Source organism: Rhyacophila brunnea, unplaced genomic scaffold, assembly GCF_057557595.1.
Source record: "Rhyacophila brunnea isolate RB1 unplaced genomic scaffold, BYU_Rbru_1.0 scaffold_24, whole genome shotgun sequence".
In the NCBI taxonomy this organism is placed as follows: Eukaryota; Metazoa; Arthropoda; class Insecta; order Trichoptera; family Rhyacophilidae; genus Rhyacophila; species Rhyacophila brunnea.
The window spans coordinates 7,661,716-7,686,603 of record NW_028232904.1 but is presented as its reverse complement, the minus strand read 5'-3'; the positions used below and the strand labels follow the sequence as shown (position 1 = coordinate 7,686,603).

Below are 24,888 nucleotides of genomic sequence, written 5' to 3'. Positions count from 1 at the left end.
CAGTTCGGTTATGAGGAATACAGCGGAAAACACATTTCGAAAATACCCAATTTACTGGATTATTTATTAGTTTGGGTTAGTTTAGGTTAAGTTAGTTTAGGTTAGTTTAGGTTAGGTTAGGTTAGGTCAGGTTTTGGTTAGGTTAACCTAACAAATAATTCAGTATATCAGCTATTTTCAAAATGTGTTTTCCGCTGTATTCCTCATAGCCGAACTGTACCAAAAAAATTTTTGTTCCAATTTCATAAAATTGTTCTATTTATATAGATTTTATGAATTTTCGTGAAAATTTCGAATTAACCATGTTCGTATTAACTGGGTTTTACTGTACTTCCATACAGTTATTTACAATTATAATAATATAATGGTGCATTGTTAAAAAAACTGCAGTGCATTTTTCCCCAGAATTTCCAACAAATGAATCTGCAATACTAAATTACGCAGACAATTCATTAATTTGACTTAGTATCCTGCTTCCAGATTCACTTTCATAATTTAAGTTAGATCTGATTGCTTCAGCATCTTATACAAGCCAAAAAGAAGTTCTCAATTCGCTAATTCCCACTTTCTTTCCATATCTGTCTTTTGACACATAATGTCAGTGATCACAGTGGCCACATCTACATGTTCGCTCCACCGTTTATTGTGTGCGTAAAACATCTGTGCTTGGCCTGAATTAACAGCGCACAGCAAAACATAAGTGGCTGGTCCGCCGTTGACGGTGCCCAAATGTTGAAAACAAAGGTCTCCCGTTGCCACATATAACACCAGGTTAGTATCCGTGGTTCCTCATTCCTGCCATTCCATCAAAGCATTACAGTTCACTCATTTTATCAACTAAAGTATTTTATAAAATAAAATCATCATTATGGATTTAAAAACGCATAAGATCACAAAAATGGACTTTCATAATAATATGTAGGTACTGTTGGCCGCCATTTTCATTTTATTCATAAACAATATATCCAGTGTAATCCACATAGACAATACTAACATTTCTATAGTTACAAATTCAACCAAAGTAAAAACGTTTCGAAACTGATATAAAGTACAAAAAATCTTTGGCCCAAAGTCAATGTTATCAGACGGAATACTGACCCAGGGGGATCCAGGAGAAGTGGGAACGCAGAGCCTCATGCAGCAGAGTTTCTTCATAAAATTGAAGTGCTCCAGGCTGAACTGACCCTGGTGGTGCGAGAAGGCGATGTTGCCCCGCCTCACACACTCCCATATCGCCTGAGGCACGCCACTGTCCCTGTGGAAAGAAGAGTTTCAACAAACAAAATTAGTATTTTAACCCAGGTCTCTACAATCATCACCCGTCCTACTTGCTTTTCCCTCCACCACCCGCCATGTCTCCGCATCCGTTTTTCAGGCATATACTGTGCCGTAAAGAACGTTAGGCGCTCTTCAAAGTTGTGCCGAAAGTGTCCCAGGAACAATTTCCCAAGACCTTGGTTGGCGTGCACTAGAGTGTGCGTGATTCCTACTTCGATCAAATGTATTACGGTCAATTCTCGATGAGAAAAGACCTTCTTACTTGCCGTAAAATGCCACAAACTTTTTAAAGATAAATACCAAGTCGCAATGGCCGACCCGGTCCAACTGAGGGTTGGACTGACTTGAGAAGCTCTTATGGGGACACTCCCTGAAGATGTGATCGGCATCCTGCAATTCGCCACATAAGTCGGAGATTCTAGTAGGCCAAGCTGACAGAGCTTGGATGCAAAACCTCCGTGTCCGGTTAAGAACTGAGAAGTCCGATGGTCTGGAGTCAATCTGGTTATCTCCATGTGCCACATTATATCAGGAAAAAACAAATGCGTTTGTCTGCCCTTGGAAAAGGAGGTCCATCGCCCCTGCCATGCACGCAGCGCGGTGTCATACGCCAGATTGCATACATCACCCGTCCTACTAGAACTCAGAACTCAAGCATCGCTAATGCACTGAACTAGGTGAGCTAGATAGTGGACTGATCTGAACTTATATAGCTGAACAGGCGAACCCTTCTCTGCCTCTTGTGTGATAACGTTGATGTGCTCTCTAGTGGGAAACACCTGGGCTGTACTGTGTGCAACCAACAAAGCTGGAAAGCATTCGAAAATATATATAAATTGAAAGAGCTCATTGACTTTATTACAGATTAAATAGAGAATTGCAACTCACTTGATAGATAAACACGACATTGGCTGCTCTAGTGGACATGTCTGTACGGCATCTTCTCTGGTATAGAAAAGCATGTAAGCATTCCACCATCTTTTTTGTCTTCTATAGGAAACCCTCTTCAGCATTGGATCAAATACCTAAATAATTTAAAACAAATTATGTTTTTAGCAAATCTTCTAAATCGTAGAGCTTTTGATATGACAAAATTTCAATTTGATAGAAAGAGATAAAAAAAACTGCAAAAATTCAGATATGAGTGTGAGTTTAGATGGATGTTGATTTATAAATTAATACTGTGGCTAGCACACGCAACAGAAGTGACACAAAAAATACAATAATGCTTTCGATTTACTAATTCGAATTGACTTGAATCCCTCGAATAAGGCAAGAAATTAATGGACCACAACTTAGTTAAGTAGCTGTTTGTAATGTTCCATAAAATTGAGGCTCACGCCGCTATTGATAAAGACATGGCACGTCCGCTCCATCGCACACTAATTGAGGATGGCAGGCTTCCGCCAATGGGATATGCTGTATTGACGTTACGAAATATACATTTACTTCTCCCATATAGTCTCCCCCGAAGCACTGGGCCTTCATCTCCTCGTCGTCCTGCATGGCACACTCCGACACGTCTCCATCATCGAACTTCAGCCACCGTGAATTGCCACTGCTGTCTCTGCACGAACAAATAATAAACATCCATTACTTACACGCTCATGTTTTAACTGAAATTACTTTGCGTGTCATTTAGCTGAGATTCACAAAAAAAATGCATCGAAATCTGCACGCTAGATTAACGCAACATTATTTTTTAGAATGACAGCTGTTAGCACACATATTGCTGAAGTGTGTAGTTCAACAAATCGCCTTTAGTTTAAACAATGGCCGTATTTATCTGGCGGATCGCACTGAGTACGAAAATGATAATCAACGGCAATCATAATGAAACGACATCTCAGTTGAGTCATGGATCCTGAGGACAAGTGAACGGAAGGCAATTGATGCCTTCGAAATGTGATGTTAATGTCGAATGCTTCATATTTTTTGAGCAGAGCACAGGACGAACCGGTCAATCACCCAGAGATAGCCCAAATTCGTTCCAAATTGTACCGTTAAACCTTCACAAAGAATAATACAATAGGAATATAAATAATTACCTGTGCAAAACGTATGAATAATAATGTCCACCCGACGCCTGCCCCGAGTGGACAACGATACCGGATAAAGTGTACAGAGTATTCCGATTGTTGCCCGTCACTGAGCCCTCCAGTAATGACACGTCACCCTCAGCCTCGGCAAGTCCCCAAACTGCAAAAAAATTAATGAACGTTAAACATGTTGCTACCCATTCTATTATTTAATCTACCGTAATACCGTAATGAAATAAGCGACTGTCATATTACCGGTATATGGTTCCACATCGAGTTCCCGAGGAAATTCAAAGTAGTCGTTGAACTTAATGGCGCAGACTTTGTCAAAGTCGTACTCGAATCTCTTCAGCTGGATGCCCAGAACGGGCGGCAGTTTGTTTAGGCACAATCGTTTTACAGTCACAACCTGAAAATAAACACCGATGAACTATTAACGAAAGAGTTTGAAGAAGCTTTTTATATTAGAACACTTGATGGCAATTACACAACATTTTCTCTGCGAGTTACAGCTAAATTTTTATTACAACGTCAGTGCTTCAGTTACAATACAAATCTAACATAGTTTGTGTACGAAATGGTCAATGTATGTAATAATTTACAAAACAACACCATCCATTCATAACAAATTGAAGCTTAGCTTGGCGATATCTGCACATGCTAACATTTGACATATCATTCGATCATGGCCCCACATCCTAAAGCGGGCCCCCCTAGCTAACGCTATGTTTGATGACATGTGTGACACACAACAGAAGCGTTTTCAAAATCGTGTTAGAGGTAGAAGTAATGGCCTTCAATTTGCTTTTAGCGATTTTTTGTAGTTTTAATACATCTACTTGAATTATGGAGTTGTCGAGTATCAACACAAAACAATCAAAAATTGCATCTTACAACCTCATATTTTAAATGTTAAAAACCCTCAGGTAAAGTAGCGGCACAGGCGACTTTTTTTTGCTATTAGAGCAAATTTGTGATGTGTGTTTATCTTACATAACTGATAGACCCGCCACACCGGGCCCCCTGAGCCTGGGCTCCTAGGCTAGAGCCTTTCCAATACCAACCAATCACAAGGACAACACACAATCCTCGGCAAAATATAATTAAAAAGTAGTCAACCTTTTTATTGCATTTGTCACAGTGATAAGCGTCAGCCCCCTCCAAGAGCTCGCCTCTGACGTACGCCTCGAGAGATTCCTGCAGCCGAGACATGTTCCGGATGTCCAGTGAGACCACCGAAAACGGCTCTTCTTTGCAATACCTGAAGATGATAAACAAAACATTTATAAAGTTCTAAAGATTGAACGAATACAACTGCACAGTTGAGTAAATTGAAACTTTGAAGTTAAATATGGAAATGTAAATGCTGCATAACAGTTTTCAACATTCTCTCAATAGCCACTTGTGGGTGTGACAGTTTGCAGAACAGATGTAAAGATGCGGGGAAATGCAGGCAACCCATTGGATACGCAACGAGGTGCAGTACAGTAATTGGCCGCAGGATGGAAAGTTGTGCAGGACACGGGGTGATAACCCCTACAGTTAGATGCAGTGAATGTAAAGTATCTGCCTCATCGCATGTTCCTTATATAAATTCAGAGTGACTCATATGATTGCAGTTTGTTTTACGCTGATTACCTACGGTGCCTAGTTGCTTCCGCAGGGGGATAACAGCACTTCCCTGCTCACATTCCTCATGTCCAGACACTCCGTGCAATGAACACCTATAATGTCATCGCACCCACAAGCGGTTGTCATGTACGACAAGCCTTTAATATTTCTTTCAATTAAGCAATTTACTACGCGTAATATAGTTATGTCCAGAACTTTTGTGGTGTCGCTATAATTAAACAATAGAAATATTTATGAAAGCTCACCTATGCGGGCATCCTTTGCAGATTTTCTGATCAGAGAAGGACCCGCCGAGCGTTCGCGCCATCAGCTGCTCCTGCCCCAGGGTTTTCAAGGCTTCGTCCAGTGACTCCACGAGTGACATAAAGAATTCCACAGCGTCCTGTTGCTCACGGAGATTAACCGGTTCGCCTTGCAATCTAACAGTCAAAATGAGTTATAGTGACTACCACATAGATAAATATTGAGAGCCTCAAATCAAATTACATGTATTAAGAATTAAGAATTTGGAGTCTAAGCCTGCCAACTTAAACTTTGTAAGAGAGATATTTGTGTCTTGGCAATAACCTAAGTACATAATATAATATCCGCTATACATTTCTTCATCGTGTCAAGGCTCCAATGATTACAGGGTGTCAATTAGAGGTGAGTTGGAAATACTCTCACCAGTTTGTGTACTCAAGTTCGGATGAAACTACCCATACTCAGTACGTGTGGCCCAATAAACTTGTTCCAAAAAACTTGTGATGATATCATCGCGAGTCGCTGGCTAGTTGGTAGACTTTCAATAATATCGACATTAAATGCGGGCGAGCGAGGTAGCACTTGAATACAATTATATTTTAATTTATTAGTCTATGCATGCGAATGACATCATCTTATGTATGAACAAATAGGTTATAAATTTTCTGTAGCAGCATATTATTCCCTCGGAAATATGGTGAGGTGACTGAGGTGACGCAGTTGACAATAAAAAATATCATTGTTATTCATTTTATGGTAACAAGAATATTAAACTTAACATAAAAACAACTCATAAATTTAAAGTGTTTAAAAATTTATAATAAATGGGACATTTCGAAAACCCCAGCTCAGTGTATTTTTAGCGATTCTATTGAAGCCGATATTTCAAATACTAATATGGAGTTGGTTTAAGTTTCAGTTGAGTATGAAACTTTTGTCGCATACGCACGCCAAACGCTCTATATAGTATAAAAAATTCTAGTAAGTATTTTGGAACAAGTTTATATACTAAGAGCCGAGCCACACCGGGCGACTGGTCTCTTCGGGCGATTTACTCGGACGACTTGCCGGCGACCAGAGAGGCAGCCAATAATAATAATAATAATGAATGTATATGCAATTATGCAAAAAATGCGGCGTGGCTGCCGGCGACTGGTCGCTTAGTGTGGCAGCGCTCAATACATAGGCTATATGTTTTCATACATCGCTACCGCAAGCCCGACCAGAGAGACCAGACAGACCGGGAGACCAGACCGAGCGCACAAACGAGATTTTACTGATCGCGCGACTTAATTGCTTGCGCGATTACTGGGCGACCAGGTGTGGCATGGTCCATATAACTGCATGCATCGGTCTGGTCTCGGCGACTGGTCTCAAGACCAGAGTCGCCCGGTGTGGCTCGGCTCTTAGTATTTTTTTATACTGGTAGTAAGTATACTTAGTCTTCAAAATCGACCAGTTTTCCCATCTCTAGTGTCAATCCAGAAGTAAGAATAGCAATTACAACACCATTTTCCTCAGCTTGTAGAATCTTATTCAAATTACATTTACAGACTTCGTCGTCAAAGAATGACAAACTCATGCGCAACCTGTCATTCTCGTGTCTTATGATCGTCTGCAATTGACTCTAAAAAGACTTTCCATGCGCGGTGTTCGAGATAGCCTCCAGACAGGAGACGCTCTACTGTCCTTACGCATTCTTCGAGACGCTGAAGAGGCTAGATTAATTTTTACACAAATGTATACCCATTGTATTAATATTAACTCATTTAGTGATGACAACGCGACTGGCGCGTTTGCATTAGTTGGCCATTAGATATAATTAACGTGACATTTAAATGTGGTAATTAACTAGTAATTATCTGGTCAGCAATGAATGTGCTAAAAAACTTACTTGAAATGAGTCCAAAGACCTCTAGGCACATAATATTGAAGTTTACTATAGTGAAGGTGGGCGAAGATCGCTTGAACTTGCTTCAAGATGACCACATTGTAATCGGTTGACTCCTGAAAAGCAACATCAAGATCTATTAACACTAATGTGACAGCAGAAACAAAATATATTTAGTAAGATAACGATCAACAGGTTTGAAACCTATCTCATGATAGCGCTAGTTTTCTGTAAATCAGTTCAAACACTCAGAAATAATGGGAACTGAAATACCTAACGAGTATGGAGTAACAGGCAACCGATCTCGAGTGTGGATGAATATGGGATAAACTTAAACGTGTAAAGAATACGCTCGTCTTTCGGTCTGACAACTGCTCTCGGTTTATGCATTGACGCTCATTCAATATTGGTGTATTTGAAGGTTGCAACACACTATTGAACGTCTATGTGTGGTTCCTTTTCGTAGGACACATTGAAACCCTGCGTCAAAATGTAGTGTATTGGGGAATAGCCTATCGGAATTCTATTTATTAATCTGTTCTGTGGGGACACTCATAACATTGTTAATTTGTGATATTGTATGCCCTGTGTGAAACCAAAACGGGTACAATGCTAGGGTCAGCAAAACAAGACAATATGATAAAACAATTGACATGAGGATTTTATTTTACTTATTAAATACACATGACGTGTTTGACGCGTACATAATATCTGACATTTCGTAAAACAGACAACGAGCCAATGAGGTGTCGGCTGATTGGTATAGAGCAGTTTGCAGCCAATGAGGTTTTATTTCGCCTAAGTGCTCTACTTAATTTGAGTCTTTATACTATGATAGATATTTTAATTTGAATATATTATGAATCTAATATACCTCAGAAGCAAACTCGGCTGGTTCCTCGCCGGAGAAATCTTCGTTTGGATCAGTCACAGCTCCTAAAATAGACATTTTCATGAAAGTGGATACTTTTTTTACACACATCTTTATTACAGTAAGCCGGGCAAGTTCAGGGGACGGTAAAGGGTGAGGATAACATCACAAACACCTCCGCCATTAATCCACTCAAAAACAGATGTTTTTCAAATTTAATGACAGCTACCAAATGGTCATCCAGAGAAATTTTGAATAAAACACAGCCAATAGAGTAAACAAATTTTTACGTAATAACCAACCTTCAACTCTGAGTAAGTGGTCTCTGATAGCTGGCACCATGTACAGCTGCTGGAGTACAGAGTTCATGTAACAGGTGGCGCCGGCATTCTTCAATCCGACCAGACCCGACGGAGACCGAGGACCTACAGCCGGCAGGTATTCCCATTCCGTAAGCGCACTGCTGCTATCTGAAACGAAAGGATTACGATTAATTGAATTCTTGTATCAAACTTTTGAGTGATACAGATTAGATGATGACATATTATGCTGACTGTAGGAGCCAATTATATCCAATCTACCTTCCTCGGCCAGATGCCAACATGCAACAACAACAAAAACCACTAAGCAAAGTTTGACTATGAATAACTAATTACTAGTGCTGGCACTTCATTCTTTCAGGTCAATCAGTGATGCTGCAGTTAAAGCTTACCATTATAAAACATGTCTGTGAGCAGCGTTGTGAGGAGGGCCATGTTCGGTGCGCAGCGATGGCAAAGCGCAGCAAGTAGGTCACAAGCGGCGGCCACCGCACCAGGCGTGACGCAGAGCGCCGTCGGCATGGTACCGCCACTGCTCTGACCGCTTCCGCCATCTCCACTGCTGGACATCGCTCCCCGCTTCATCTGGAGCTGCGCCCAGGAACAAGGCCACAGGAATTCGCTTACGAGATCCTATAAACAAAAATAGACTCACATATTGTATCTATCTGTCAAGAGAACTAGGATGGACGGAAAAGAATTTAGTTTTGCATTAAAATTAATATAATCAATGATAATAAGAAGCTTTACCTTTATAAGATGGACATCTTTTTCTCCATTGGATCCGTATTCATATTTGACCTCACTGCTTGACAAAACAAAGATTTCTTTTGCCAAACTCAGGTGACCTTCCAACAATGTGTCGTCCACCTGTAAGACAAAAAATATTAACAACTTTTTAAATGCTAGCACTAAATCCCAATTATACCTACATCGTTTCAATTGGCTTCCTCCACAAACATTTAGTGTGACACCAATATAATCCGAACTCCAAGAACAAAATTGTATCATTTGTAAATAAAATTCACAAAGTCGGCGTGTCACAACTGCTCTGAGATTGAGTGTGCGATCTTAACAATGATCTTAAGCACTCCAGAATACCAAATGTATGTTTACGAAGGCATGAAATGTAACCTGCCAACTGCAATTATTGAGATTTGATGAATTTATTGATGTTTGGCCCATCAAAGGTTTCATTAGTTCATGATATTATAGTGCCTGTACACGTGCATGGATTTACTGGCATCAATAGTGGATAAATAAAACTATCTCAACAATAACTGTTTATACGCAAAAGTGCTGACTGTCCCGCCAATCTCATTCTTCAAGCATAAACGAGACGCATTGTTGTCATTGTATAGTGCTATTTGACAAGTTGTGAAAATTGGTAATCATAGCAATGCGTGTTTTTCGCATCGGCTCGGTTTTTAATAATATTTTTACCAATCAATGCTAAAACGCAAATGACGAAATTCATGCGTAAATGATATATCACATTGTATAAATAATAGCAGGCAGATACGCTTTAAGAATAAGCGTTTGGTTTAATTTAAATTGCATAGGTCTGTCCTTATGTTTTATACGTCACACATAATATTATCGCACTGACCTCATCAGGTGGCGGGGGAAGGCGCGCCGTGAACCTCTGATTTTGATTGCTTTACAAATGTTTACAATGCTTGAGACTGCTTTAGCGAAAGAATGCCTCACCTGATTGAAGCAATTCTGACGTCAAATTGTGCGTAAAGAGCCTCAAGGCTCAAGGACTCAATTATAATTTTTGGACTTTTTTAATAGAATTAATTTTATGTTTTCCTTATGAAAAACTGCTCGGCACGTCAGACAGTCAAAAAATAATATTTGGGAAATTTTGGCACGCGTACGTAAAAAGGTTCGTCAACCCTGACCTAAGGTATCAATGATAAAGTAAAACTACAAGATATGTAGGAATTAAATAACCTGATGTCCAGCAGCTGCTGTCTCTTTGGCGGTCTTCAGCCATGCCACCTCCCTGGCCATAAGTGGCTGGGCGGCGGTGGGTCCGGCGGCCGCCACCAGCCTGTTGAGCAGCTGAAAGTACTGGTGCGCGTTGGAAGCGTGGCGTCTAGCGGCCCCGCCTGCGTGCGGCAGTAATGCGGCTAGCGCGGAAGCCGCACCGGCACCGGAACACCAAGAGCACATCGCCAGTAGTTGTTCTGCGCAGCATACTCGTACCTGACAAATGAAAATATACCAATATCAATGAGTTACGACTAATCAAGAGCTAGCAAAAAAAATTTAAATATCTGTCTGAAAAAGACTAGTGTCTTAACCTGCTGATTTTTTTCGATCTTCCGGGAAAAACTGATGATGAAATTCAATATGTCTTTCAATCTGTCAAAAATGGCCAGCGAATTTATTTTATCAAAAGAAATCTCATATTTTTATGAAAACTTTAGATGCTAGATGCCGACACCGAATGCCATAATGATACATCTCGACAGCCTGAAAAAAACTTGTGATATTGGGTAAGGGCCAAAGGTTTGAGAGGGCAAGGAATAGCTCCCTCCAGATAGGTAGACGAAATCAAAAATGGCACAAGTTTCACACTGGAAAAGGCCCTCTGACGGTTATTGGACCGCCAAATCAACTGGGTCACGATCCTTAGTAATGAATCATGAAGAAGATAAGATACAGCCACATTACAAAAATCTGAACTCTCTATGATATATCCTTATTTAGCATCCACACCTTCATGTAAGGCATAAAGCCCATTGACGCAGCGAGTGCGGCGCTCGAGCAAAATTTCTACAAGTGGCGCGTAAATCAACGAAAATACAACGTAATCAAATACACCAGCGCCCACTGGATTTCACGACGCATTATACGCGCCCGCCGCATCAATCATCGTTTTTTCGCGAATCACCGCTTCTCGGCGATACGAATGAAAGAAAATACAATGGAGTCCATTCATTGAACACGGCTACCAAAATTACGCCGCTCGAGGCCTCGTCGATCGACGGGCGAAAAGCAATTATTTAATAACAGAGAATCATTGTTTAATTTTACTGCGTGTCAAGTTTATCGCTGGTTGAATAATGTCGTCGTAAATATTTATTACAAGCCCCGAAATAATATAATATTTTTATTGCTTTGTTATGAGAGACGCTTTAAAAATAATTGTTTTGTGCTGCTTGGGCCGCTTATTACATAGGTGAAGGGTAATGCGCGGGAAGAGACGTGTGATTATGGTTATGAATAAACACTGCATTCGCCGACTTCGCCCGCTCGACGCGTTCTATGAGCGCTATCGCTAAAAGATATCATTTGTAGAAAAAACTGTTACGTAACAATGATCATATTAATTACCTGAGGATTGGGGCACATGATGACCAGTTGGACCAGCAGGTCCTGCCACCATGACTCTCCGATGAGGGCGGTCACATGACCCTGATTTAGAGCCACACAAATTGTCACCACTTCCAACGCGTCTCGCACCACTGGAAAAAAGAAATCACAATGAAATTTAGCTTGATATAACTTAACAATATGTCTATCGATCAAAATTCTGTCCCTTCCTACTATAATGCCCCATTGCATCAGAATACAAAACACGGAAGTGTAAAGAAAACCAATCTCATTATTATTGACAAAACCATTGATTGATTAATATTACCTCGAGTGTTGACTGACGTCTTCCACTTAAGTGAGAATAGTTATACCAGATATCATTTGGCTAGATTTGATAAAATTACTGTCAGTACTTTCTCATGAGCGTTTTCAGAATTATGTATGTTCAAAATTACTGTCATTACACCCGTAAAGTGGCAAAAATGGTTGACAAGGCAAATGATTTAAATTAACTGCAAGTTATTTCTAGCAAGTTTTATTGAAGATTCACTTGTAACAAGCATCACAATTGTGTTCTGACATATCGTCGCTCTAGTATTTGTTTTACGAAGCTCCATTTTTGGCGAAAATTGACTTTTTAATGCAGTTCATTTTCTTGTGTATAAACGCATCGAAATCATTAAAAAAAATATACATTTTTTATTAGAATAAATTAGATATTTTTTTCAAAAAATGTCCAAGAAAGAAACACGGTATAAAACAATCATTCGAAATTAACCTTTCCAATGTACGGACCAAACGGTGCTGAGGTTGTTATACAGTTACCACCCCCTCTACTACATGATTGGTCAATGGATCGCTTGTTTTCGTCTAATATTATCAATGTCCAGCTCTACTAACTACGTCCTCATTATACTGATTTCCGCCGTTTGAATACATTGTTTCATTTTTTAAGTTATTATATATTTTTAAGGCTAAAGTGCAGAATCTGCCGTTAAATATATAGGTACAAATTCTTCTTAATTAAATGAGTAATATTGCTGGATTATTCTTTTAATATGTTCTAATATAATTAGGGAATCCAATCCCGAGCCAAAATTCTGATCCCGGGATTTCGGGATTACAATTTGACAATCCCGGGATCCCGGGACTGGTCCCGGGATTGGGATTTTTTTCCATTGTTAATATAAAATTTTTATATTTACAAATAACATTGATAAAATCGGTCAAAAATAAATCTAGTATAATTTATACTATTTAAGACATTTATTGTTAATATTGTATACGTTAAATCTTGGAAATACACAAGTTTAATGGAGTAAATAATATTGTAATATAAATAATAATGTGAATTTAATATGAGATTGCTATTTCTGATAGTAAAGACATAATGAATAGATCAGCGAGATTTAAAATAGTAAAGCAAATAATCATGGCGTACTTATGGCCTTTCCGCTTCATAAATCTAATTAGTCAGCCAAATATGAAACTGCCGTAAAACGTATGATATCATGGTGGAATTACTTTGTTAAAAGTGCGAAGCATTGTTTTTTTACCAATCTTTCTCATTTTTAATAATCTATGTGAAAAAATAAAATGAATCGGCAACCTACACATCAAACTTCATTCAAACTCAGTTTATTTCTAATTAGTTATTTTGTATTAAAAGTATTTTTTCTGTTATATTTTCCATAAAAATTGATAAAAAAATCAATCCCGAAATCCCGGGATTATGTTTATCAATCCCGGGATTCATAGGTATCGAAAATAGCTCAGGATCCCGGGATCCCGGGATTCGGGATCCCGGGATTGGATTCCCTAAATATAATCTATCTCTCAATATGTAAAATAGATAAATATGAAAGATCTTCCAGCATTGAATTATAAGGTAATGAACTTTGTTTTTCGTCTCCTGAACATTTCACATATTGTTGCTTTGAAAAAAAAAATACTAGAGCGACGATATATTTGTTTCTGGCACTGTGGCAAAACTGCTTTGAATCAATGCTACAAGCTAAAAAGATTTTTTTTTATAAAACGAACTGTCATTATTTAGACAATCAATCCCGTAAAATCGTAAATAAGTATCAAAAACAAAACTGATAATGCAGAAAATATATTTTTTTCCCACAGTTTCTAAATGAACCATGTTAAAAAGTTTTGGAATAGAAAACTCTCTAATTGAAGGGTTGATAGTCTATAGGGTCTAAGTTCCAAAAAAAGATTTTTACTTCAATACAATCTATATGCCAAGCCTATTGATCTTCTGAAGGGTCTAAGTTCCTAACTATTACCATTTTTGTAACACAAATACATTGAAATATGTGGACGTTTCAATATTGACCATGTTTAAATATCTTATTCTTCCTTTATTTATTTTATCTTTACAATTATGTAAGCTTATCATATTATACTGATGTCCTTCTTTGTAACTTTGTAAAAATATAAATGTAAGTTTTCAAAAATGTATTATTTTATTCTTTTTTTTGTTATATCTCAGTTTCACACTTTCAAACTTTCATAGTCCAAATAATATTTTGACCTACGTATAATAAACAACTCGGACAATCATTGTGCAACTTACAGGCTACATCGTCATTGTGCAATCTGGGAGGATGGACGACAGGGGCGGCGCAATTGGCGACATAATTAGGCTGCGCGGGTGGCGTGGGCGGTTCGGGCAGCTGCTGCACGGGTTGGGAGAGAGCAGCTGAAAGGGCGTGGCCCCCCGCAGCTCTGATGGTGACCGTGGAAGGCAACCTTCTCGATAACACTAGTGCGGCCATCGTTTGGCGATTGCTGGTATCGGTCACCATCTAAAAGATATCAAATTCAATATATTATAATAAATTATCTCCTCGATCACTGTATTAATTTATTTACTTTTATTATTTATTATTTGAAGCTTAGCTTCTTAAGAAATATAAATTTAAATAACCTAGACATTTCAAAGATAAAAATATACCAACAGAGCAATGACATTAATATGGACGAAGCATCTGGAAAAAAATATGACTCACTTTTTTGTCGGGTCTGCCGAATGGCATAATCTGTTCTAACGCCATTACAATAAAGGTGATATTGCTATAAATTCCCGATGCTTTTTGTCGAGTCTGCCGAATGGTTCGGTTCGAACGGGTTCGCTCAAATGAACATTGACACTAGAAACACTGTTCTATCGCCATTACAATAAGGTCATATTGCTATAAATTCCCGATGCGTGATATCGCATAATGGAAATTGCGTGACGTCTACCTATACATGTGCGAATTTTGCTATGCACAAATTTACTTACTAGCTACTGTATTGAGTGAATTGTCCATTAATAATGTCATTGCAACAGAGCCATTCATCTCTAAGTATTGAATTTAAGATACGTATAGATATACTGTATCTTATTCAATCGAATCCTCTACTAACCCATAAAAAACAAGTCTTCAAAATCTAGTCAAAATCTTAAGTATTTTTGAGTCCTTGATGTCCTTTAGATCTTAGAACTGTCTTCTTCATTATATGAAATGACGAAACGACAATGGTTATGTTATTTTTCCGAACAGTAGTCAAAGTCTGGGTGGCCTACCGGACAAAAAGCCAATCTAACGGAGCTGTAGAATTTTTTAGCACAAGTTCAATCCCCCGGTTGGGCATCACTTTTTTTGTAAAATATCTATTTTAGTACGTTATCTTTTCTAATAAATATCTTTGCAATTAAAGTCCTGTAAATATGACTGTCCTAGGAGTTCGTTTTTTCAATTACCTACCAAAGCCGACAAAGATCAGAAACATAGATATATTACTAGGTTAGTTTGTAATGAATGGCGGTCACTTTGTGACTGACAGAAATTGTGAGACAATTTCTTCCTAATGACATGCTGCCTCTAGCGCCCAGTTTCAAAGCTACGTTTCAGCTTGTTATTTTTGTCCAAAGGTGTCACTGCGACAACTCTAATTCTCACTGTATAATTTAAACTAAACGACATGTTGTGTATCTCTTGTTTATAATGTATTAAAATTAATTAATTGTAATCGAGTTAATGCCTAGTGCACACACCTGTTCAGCCATGCTCTGGGCCACAGCCTTCAGCATGAGCTCGCAGTTATTGTGATTGGGCAACGCCTGCAGAGCCTCTTGGAGTACCTCCGTTGTCCCTATACTATTTCTGGAATCACAAAACAAACACATCTATTTACATACCTTAAAGCTCAAATTACAAATTACAAGACCATAATAGTGAAATGACATTTTGGATCGTTCCCTGAAGTCGCAGGCAAAATAGAATAATTCCTAATTTAACAAATCCAACTATAGATGATTTTTGAGTCCAAAAAAAATTATTACAAGCAGGTACCCTTGTCAAAAAAATGTAAATTACCATTTTCAATTGGACACGAAGGCTTGATTGTAAATATTTAAATAACGTTTTCCTTGCCTTATAAAAAAATCGTTTAATTAAAAGGTCTTATTAACCATAATAATATTAGTGGCACAAATAATTGAGATCAATTTATTTGTGCAAATTTCAATTAGGTACACTGTGAGCAATTTGTGACATGTATAATATGATTTCAATGATAAACTGCTTTGCTGATCAATGGCACTCAAATCGAGCGGGACAACAACTACGTCTATCTTGGACAACAATGTCAATTGACGGTGGTATATATGACGAGTTTGCACATAGAACCAAACTGGCATTGAGTGCATTTGGGCGCCTGATTAGTATCTTCAGTAAACCCCCATTGTTTCTTAAGCGTAGTGTTCAACTAATGTATGCTATCAACACCAACGCTCACGTATGCATGTGAAACATGGACTCTTAATGTAAGTGAAATCCAAAAATTACAAGTAGGGCAACGCGGTAGGGAAAGATACAAATTGGGCATAACACATACAGATCACAAAATAAACCAATGGATAACGAAGCAGAAAACGTGATAGAGGTCACTAAGCGGACGACCGCTGGACAAATGCTGTCATACAGTGGTACCCAAAGGGCACTAAACGCCCACAGAAACTCATAAATTTTGATGGATAAAGCTAGAAGAGTGGTGGGAGCTAGGGGTGGTCTTCATCCAGCAGTGAATCGATCCCAGCTGATGATGATGATATGATTTCAATGGAATCTATGAATAATTTTGATTGTAACTCAAACGTTTAAAATGTATAGCAACTGTAAACAACTCAGCGATACATAGATGGTACAAAGAGTACTGTACTGAGATAGCTTAGCTAGAAAAAAACAAACAGAATGCGAATCGTTTAACTTGATGTGCGGCAGCTTGAAGACCGAATATCCTCTCTCGCACTTCGCTATTTGTTCCTCTTACCATGAAATCATTTGACGTTTCTTATTTGTGCGTGCTGTAAGCCATTTAAATGTATTAATGTGGGATGTTCCAATAAATTTATTCCTAAAGATGGTATGCCGTGTTACTGACCTTAGTTCTGACCCATTTGAAGTGGGAGAATCAGGCGCTATCAGCAACAAAAAATGGCCGACAGCATTTAGCACCAGTTTCACCAGCCTCAACATGTACAACACCCCACTCCTGAAAACAAAAACACACACCCATTAAGAAGCTATAAGAAACGTTATGATTTAATTACTTTTAATTGAAAACTGACTGACTGAAACCCTAATCAATGAAACTATTAATAGACTAGAAAAATACTAAAAAAAATATTGAACCAAGTTCACCACCACTTTAAATCGTTAACCACTTCAGTCATTTATTTTCATTGAACCAAGAATACTTAATGCAGATGGTATTGGTTAGTTTTTAAAAATCAATTAAACCCTCCCTAGACCAAACCATCATAGTGGAGGTAGGCTGTAGAGATCCGACAACATACTTATATGTTTTCATTGAACAAAGCATACAAAGTTTTTAAAATTCGATTAAACCCTGCCCACCAAACTGTAATAGATAAAAAATATTCTTCGATCTATAAAATATCTAAATATATGTATGATCCAATGGATAATTTTAGATATTTTATAGATAGAAGAATATTTTCAATTTAACATCTATCATGGTTTACTTTAGGCAGGGTTTAATTGAATTTTAAAAACTGACCAATACCATCTGCAATTTATATTATTAATTCAATGAAAATAAATAAGTATGACCGACAAAGTTCAGTGTGCATTATTTATGTTGAATCTTAACAGCCTACCTCCACCCCTCACTACAGTATCCTAAACATACTTTTTGCAAGGATTGTTTGGTAGGTATTCATCAAATTATTATCACTACACATATTATCAAAGTTTAGTGTGAACTATTTATGTCGGATCTTCCAAGCCCCTTCGCCATTGGATTCCAATACATGTATTTTGTTAGTTGGGCAAGTTCTGTCTACCAATTAAGCTACCATGTCAAGTGTCAATATGTATCTAATTTCTAATAACCACACTATCCGCAAAATGATTGTGATGACATTAATTGGTGGCATTTTTGTAATTGAAATCTAACTAATGACATTACATACATACTAACTTCATTTATACCTAGAGTCAAAATTACTCAAAATTTTAAGTTTTGACATGGCAATCATTTATTGAGAATACAAATTTCAGATTGATATTGTGCAAGGACACTTGTATGGGGAAGATCAATTGGCTAAAAGTACTTGCCTGACAAGCGACAGATATGTGTTTGAATCCCAATTGGTCCAGTATTTTTCTAATAGATATGTTTCTCAGGCTTCAATATTCCAAAGATCTTCTTGTCAGTCGGTCTCTGATAGCGAGTATTGAAATGTTGATACCTGAACTTTAAGTGAATGTCACAATAATAGTATAATGTCAGTACCTGACGGAGTGTTGTGATCCCCCTTGCAGGAAGGCAGTATTGGCAATGGCATCAAGGAGTAGGGGAGCGTGGCGGACGCACGCCAGCTGACCAGCAATCTTCGACAGGGGTTCACCGGCTGGCATCACAGTACTGTACAGCACCTGGTCAGAATCATACATAATCACTACAAATTCTATATCAATGAGTCCACAGAAATCAGAAAACCGTCCACTGCAGTTTGCTGTTTCTCAAACGTTTGCCTTTGATTATCTCAGAAAATAGATCGACAGTAAACACTTTTTTAACATTTATGGAAACTGACTATGAAAAATTGATCGGTAAAGATTTGAAACCAATATAACAAACATAATATTACATCGATTGAATAACAAAAAAGGTAGTATTTGGCAAAACATGCCTATTGTAGCGCATGGTGGTATTTCACCCGGTCCCGCATGGTAACGAAATCGTCCGTCTGTGGTCCATCACCACCCCTCATGACCAGTGTACTCCTCTGTGCTATAAGTTTATATTGTGTTTTTTGCGAACAGTAGTGCCATTTGTCAAACTGACACCTGTACCATCGTAGCATGAGCGACTATGTGAGCTTAGTGCCTACAAGTAATCTAGCCTTTTTCATGATACATACATGACGAAGATTCCTCGTACAAATTGATAATTTCTACGGAAGATGCACATACATATGAGTGATATATTGTTTGGCGAATGAAGATTCATGAATGGTGAAATCATCTTACCTCAACATTATAAGCTACATTTGGCGGAGGGATCCCAAACATCATCTGATGCAATACGGAATCATCCTCACTGACTAGAGCTACAGATAACCGCTCCACCTGGAAACACACAAAATGACCATAAATATGTTTGCAATGTTCATCATAGAAGTGGAAAATGTGATGCTGGATCTAGCTCACACGCAAGCTACAAATTTATCGAGCAACCGGCCTCTTAAAAAGCTATTACAGATGGCCCTCGCTTTCACACATTTCTTAAAATTTAGATTTTTGTCGATATGCAAAAACTATACGCTTCATTGCAGTAGAACCTCTCTCCTCCGCTCCCCGTCACCTTCTCAAATACGTAAACAAGTTTAGTCTTGCATTCGGACGCATGTTGATGCGTTGTGCGTTTTGCCAGTTTATGTAAATATTATGCCCTTATAAAGTTATAAACACGTGACATAAAGTCCATACAAAAAAACATCAGCATTCCTCGGCGAATAATTCGATAGGTCCACGGTTACTCTGATGAGGATGAAGAGTGGGAAATGTCATTTTTTTTTCATGCGAATTCACTTCTAGATTATTTGGTTATGCGTTTTGTCAAATATTTTATGATTTTTGGAAAATGGATAAATGAAAATAACACATCTATAACTGATAAGCGATAATCATAAAATACGTACAACAAAAAGGTGAACTTAAAAATCCATGAGTTCGTATGAGATTTCACAATGTTCAAGCGCAGTGCCAACGAACAAACAAGTCTCTGCGACCGTTGCCGACGGAATACTAATGTATAGAATATTAATTGAGTTAGCATTTACTTGGTAGAATTCCATTTTACAAGAAATGAAAATATAATTAATATTAAATTCTACAGGTTTTTTAAAAAGGTTTGTCGATAGCTATTTCGGTTGTAACACCATTATCAAGACTATTCAGATAGGCCGTTTGCCTTTGCTTAAATACTATACGTGTATAGATAGAGACAGAATACATTTTCTTATTCGTTCCAGCAATATTATGAATTTTTACATTATTATTAATTGTAAAATTATTAATACTTTGAAAACCCTAAGTGGGTTTTTTAAAATGGATATTGAAATTTTCAAAATTTATCAAAATTACAGTGTTCGATGGTTATTTATTGACATTATTAATCAATTAAAATATTATTAGTATAATTGTCTTAATCGTGTGTTTAGATTATATTTAATAGTGGCGACGAATACATTACCAAATTTTCATTAATTATGTGATTACTTTTGGATAATTCGCGATTAATTTCCAACTGTTCAAGTAAATTTAATTTTAGACCTTTATTACATATATGCAAACATTTTGGCGTTTCATTGTTACTGATGCTATGCGAGTTTGATATCAAATGTTTAGCAAACTGAGAATCTGTTTTACCATTCCTAAAAGACCGGAGGTGCTCTTCAAAACGAGTTTTTATTGACCTGCCAGATTGACCAATGTAGCATAGACTACATGTGCCACATGTTATTTTATAAACTCCGCTTTTCTCCAGTTTGTTGATTTTATCTTTACTATTTTTTAAGTTTAATCCTAGATTATTATTAGCTTTGAATGCTACGTTAACGCTATGTTTAATTTCTTGATAAATTTTGTCTGAAATAATGCCGTGATAACCAATGGACTTGTAATACCGATTTGAATCTTTAACGTTAGGGTATATTGTTGATCTAGCTAATTTAAGTTGTTTTTTATATAATATTTTATCTACCATTGATGTTTCATATCCATTACTTAAGGCTATTTGTTTAATGGTATGTAGTTCATCCTCAAAATCTAATTTGTTCATGGGAACGCTAACTAGAAAGGCAAACGGCCTATCTGAATAGTCTTGATAATGGTGTTACAACCGAAATAGCTATCGACAAACCTTTTTAAAAAACCTGTAGAATTTAATATTAATTATATTTTCATTTCTTGTATAATGTATAGAAGCTTCATACTAACATCACGCGTAAGTGCGAGATCGGCACCTGCGCAAGCCCCCTACTCCGCACAAACGTGATGACAGATGGCGCACTGTGGCATATTTTTTTAAACCTTTGACAGAATCTGTATATATTTATAATACATTCCTACATATACGACAGATGTCATTGTCAAATTAAATTATTTTTATAGAATATTAGTAAGTAATTATTTTAAATACGTCAATATGCAATTTTGAAATTACTTTTCATAAGAAGGTAGGCTTTAAATAATCGCCTAGTATGGAGTTTTCGCCACTGATACCCATTGATAAATAAATATTTTAAAGTAGGTACTTTTTGAAGTTTTTTTTTACATTGCTCTACTTTTGTACACATTTTCAGGAAAGTCGGGGGCCGCTTGAACAAAATAATCTAAACTATAGAAAGCAAACGTAGACAAAGAAGGAATATCAGGTTATTACCGTATTACGGTGTGGCGGTAAAATCTTGGTTAGCTGATGCGCCCCGTCCCTGAGAGGCGGATGGTTGTATTCACAGCCTGTCTGTTCTAAATCTAAGATGAACGGAATCTGCCAGTCTCCCCGCGCCAAAATCTGAAATACATAACATACATTCAAACAACATTGAATAATCACAATAAACAGCGTGTATTTATACGTGGATGCGCGCAAAATGTATACTGACCACCCCGGGAAGCTGCCTTTCGGGTAACGGCGGAGGAGGTGGCGATCCCATCGAGGAATCTGAAGAGCTATCGTTCGAAGACTGACCCGTCACACCAGCTGGACCTACCTGGAAACAAACAACATTCATGTTAGTATTAATTCTCTATAAACTAATTGTATTGCATCTAAATAAGTATTACTTTGAGACAGAACATTCCAAGGGGCGACAAATGAAGGTAGGAATGTAAATGCATTCTGTTATAGAAGCGAGAAAAGTGTAGTAGAAATAGGTAAATATTTTTCTAATAGGTTTGCACCCACGGTAGCCGAGCGGGTAATGCATTGGCTTCTGTCGTGGGTCCCGGGTTCAAATCCTGGGTGTGGCAAATACACATATTTTTTCAATGTGTGTTTGAAGTCAAAGTATGGACCTAATAAGTTCAGCAAATGACCAACATACATTTCTCATAAAAACAAATACCTGTTATTATAACCTCCACTCCGTAGAAGTCCATATGAGGCGTCTAATTACAAAAAGCGACAAGTCCACAATTCAATATTTTCAGGAAACAACGTTTTTATGTTTCAAGCTTCAATTATTTGTTTTGACGTGAGATTATTTTTTCCGTTGTATTCTTTGTTGAAATTAGAACCAAATGGCAATTTGTTTCAGCCGATTAACTCTTAAATGTAATAAATATAGGCAAAATAAAATTGGACGTAGCGCTATTTGTAGCTCACTTTTTAATTTACTCCAGATAAGGCACATATTTCCGTGGCACTGTCATGAGTTTACCAGATGCTACAGCATGTGAGATGCCCTTTTCAATATTGAACATTCCCTTATTGGTTGACTTAACTCTTTTACTCCCAGCTGATTTAGCCTAGCATATGCGAAAACTCCCAAGCGTTTTTTGACAAAAAATCGTCGATTTAGTTTTTTTAAATAACTAATTCTACACATGTTTTAAAAATTTGAAACTTTTTTTGTGTGTTCTCAATGGTGTATAAAGCAATAATAAGTAATAATATTGATAGTTTACATCAATAAAACAAAAGAAAAAAATAATGTATCAATATTTATTTAGAAATGAACGGATAAAACTATGTTTGAACAACAAAACAAGTGTGAGAACATTTTTTTATTTATAATTGATTTATCAAATTTTATAATATAATCTATCCTTATGTAGTAACAGAAAAAAAAATAAACAAATTATTATTTATCTATGAAATAGAATTTTTATAAAGTAATCAAAAAAAATCGTATAGTGTCCAAGGTATTCAAGAATATTATTCAATTCACGAAATCTCAAGAGAATTCGATACAGTATCGACGACTAACTGATATGGGAATGAAGTAATTTCAAAAAATAACTCTCAAAGCACTAAATCATTTATAATAATATTTATATTCATGTATTTTTTCACCATCTTACAAAAAGTACAGTGGCATCCATTGTTAGTTCAAAAATTACAAAACTCATTTGTAATGTGATATATGAATCATAAAACAACTAAAAGAAATATCAGAATTTAAAGTGTGTCATAAAAATAATGTTTTATTATTTTTATGACCCTCTTTGGTCTCGAGTTCGACAGCAGAGCAATTATGACTTGTGAGTTATTAGGGTATGCCAAATTATAAACAAGTGCGGCACTAAAATAAATATTAGTCATGCCCAACACAGAGTGAATATAATGCTTTGTCTACATGAGACGAAATATGACGGGAAAATTTTGGAATAAATCGTAAATTTGGTTCCAAACTTTCGGCCGATGGATCGGCCCAGATGGAGTTTTCGCATAGGTATGGTGGGCCGAAATATCGGCCCCGTAGGAGTAAAAGGGTTAAACACGCGCGAAATCAACCAAGCTTTAAATAATATGAAACACGGACTTGGCGCTTTATGTAATAAATCGAGACTTAAAATATTTTTTTTTGTAGGGTTATGTTGCGTTTTGGAATTTATAGATCAATACATATTGTGTAAAATTATACAAAGAATACGTGCGTTTTTTTTTCTCGATTTTGACCAAATGTGGACTTATCGCTTTTTGGAATTAGCGCCTCTAGTATGTAATACGTTTTAAAATATTGTTCCATTTACATCCGCAAATCTTATGATTTATTCATTGAATGAATTATCAAGTAGTTAATAAAATTATTAGCAAGTGCAAATACGTTATGATTTAAATTTGGAGATCCTGATGTCAGCTAGAAATCATGGTAAGTAACTATTATTGGAACTTTGAGTCAAACCACAAAAACCGATGGGCTTCTGTTGTATGGCTTCTAGTTAATTCTATAGTAATTAGGTAAGATGCATGCTGGTTTGACAGCATAATACTTTTTGAGGTGTTTTCAAATCATGTATGTTTAGAAATTAAATCGGATCAACAAACCAACCTTTCCAGTGATGATTGACTTGTCTCTAATTGGTATTTCGGAGAGTAGTTTCCTATCGTGACTCGAGTCCAACAGTTCTCCATTTAAATAAAGTTCTAACTTCATATTGCTGCCAACCACACCTTGTAACCTAGAATAAACGAACATCGAAATGTAAAATAATGACAAATAAGAAACAAAACATTTACTGTCGATAAACATGTGGTAAAGAAGAAGGGTGCTGTTGGGCCTGCCCGGAGGGAGGTGAGCGAAGGATAACTGGAAATAAAAATGCACATTTGAACAGTCATATTTAAGGGACTAGAAATTAAATTTTGTTACATTTTCAGTGTTATACTGATTAACATATTAATAAGTAACTACTTGTCTGCACAATTTAAACACACAGAATGGCTTTAGGTAAGTCACCTGTCACTCCAGGTTGTGTGATCTGCGTTGAATATGTCTAAAAAACTGCAGAATGTGTCTCACAACATGTTTGGATGATTGACAGCTGTCCAAAAAATATGAAACATTCAGCGCTAACACCACATTTTGAAGGCATCCATTGCCTTCTGAACCCTTGCCCTCAGAGTCCATGACTTGACATAATACAAAAATATGGAGAACGCTAATGTTTATATAAGCATCATTCGTGGTAATTAAAATTTTCGATCCTTCCATATAGTGGTAAGACGCCTTTTCATTTCTGTTTCACA

The 24,888-nt window shown here is 37.1% G+C and overlaps 1 protein-coding gene across 3 annotated transcripts in view; it reads right to left on the bottom strand.

Annotated features, from left to right (window-relative positions):
• The window catches only part of faf (ubiquitin carboxyl-terminal hydrolase-like faf), a 71,767-nt gene that overhangs the window by 18,801 nt on the left and 28,078 nt on the right, over window positions 1-24,888 (bottom strand). For all 3 annotated transcript variants that reach the window (XM_085951219.1, XM_085951218.1, XM_085951220.1), the window contains exons 19-40: window positions 24,191-24,320; window positions 21,800-21,907; window positions 21,577-21,708; window positions 19,161-19,259; window positions 18,421-18,563; window positions 17,044-17,154; window positions 15,656-15,764; window positions 14,189-14,420; window positions 11,623-11,753; window positions 10,234-10,488; window positions 9,025-9,144; window positions 8,667-8,907; window positions 8,257-8,424; window positions 7,958-8,019; window positions 7,087-7,199; window positions 5,195-5,368; window positions 4,437-4,578; window positions 3,573-3,726; window positions 3,327-3,477; window positions 2,728-2,845; window positions 2,167-2,303; window positions 1,099-1,255 (exon numbers count right to left, since the gene is read on the bottom strand). In XM_085951219.1, coding sequence (XP_085807345.1) covers window positions 1,099-1,255; window positions 2,167-2,303; window positions 2,728-2,845; window positions 3,327-3,477; window positions 3,573-3,726; window positions 4,437-4,578; window positions 5,195-5,368; window positions 7,087-7,199; window positions 7,958-8,019; window positions 8,257-8,424; window positions 8,667-8,907; window positions 9,025-9,144; window positions 10,234-10,488; window positions 11,623-11,753; window positions 14,189-14,420; window positions 15,656-15,764; window positions 17,044-17,154; window positions 18,421-18,563; window positions 19,161-19,259; window positions 21,577-21,708; window positions 21,800-21,907; window positions 24,191-24,320 — 3,187 coding nt within the window. The remainder of the gene's footprint in view (window positions 1-1,098; window positions 1,256-2,166; window positions 2,304-2,727; window positions 2,846-3,326; window positions 3,478-3,572; window positions 3,727-4,436; window positions 4,579-5,194; window positions 5,369-7,086; window positions 7,200-7,957; window positions 8,020-8,256; window positions 8,425-8,666; window positions 8,908-9,024; window positions 9,145-10,233; window positions 10,489-11,622; window positions 11,754-14,188; window positions 14,421-15,655; window positions 15,765-17,043; window positions 17,155-18,420; window positions 18,564-19,160; window positions 19,260-21,576; window positions 21,709-21,799; window positions 21,908-24,190; window positions 24,321-24,888) is intronic.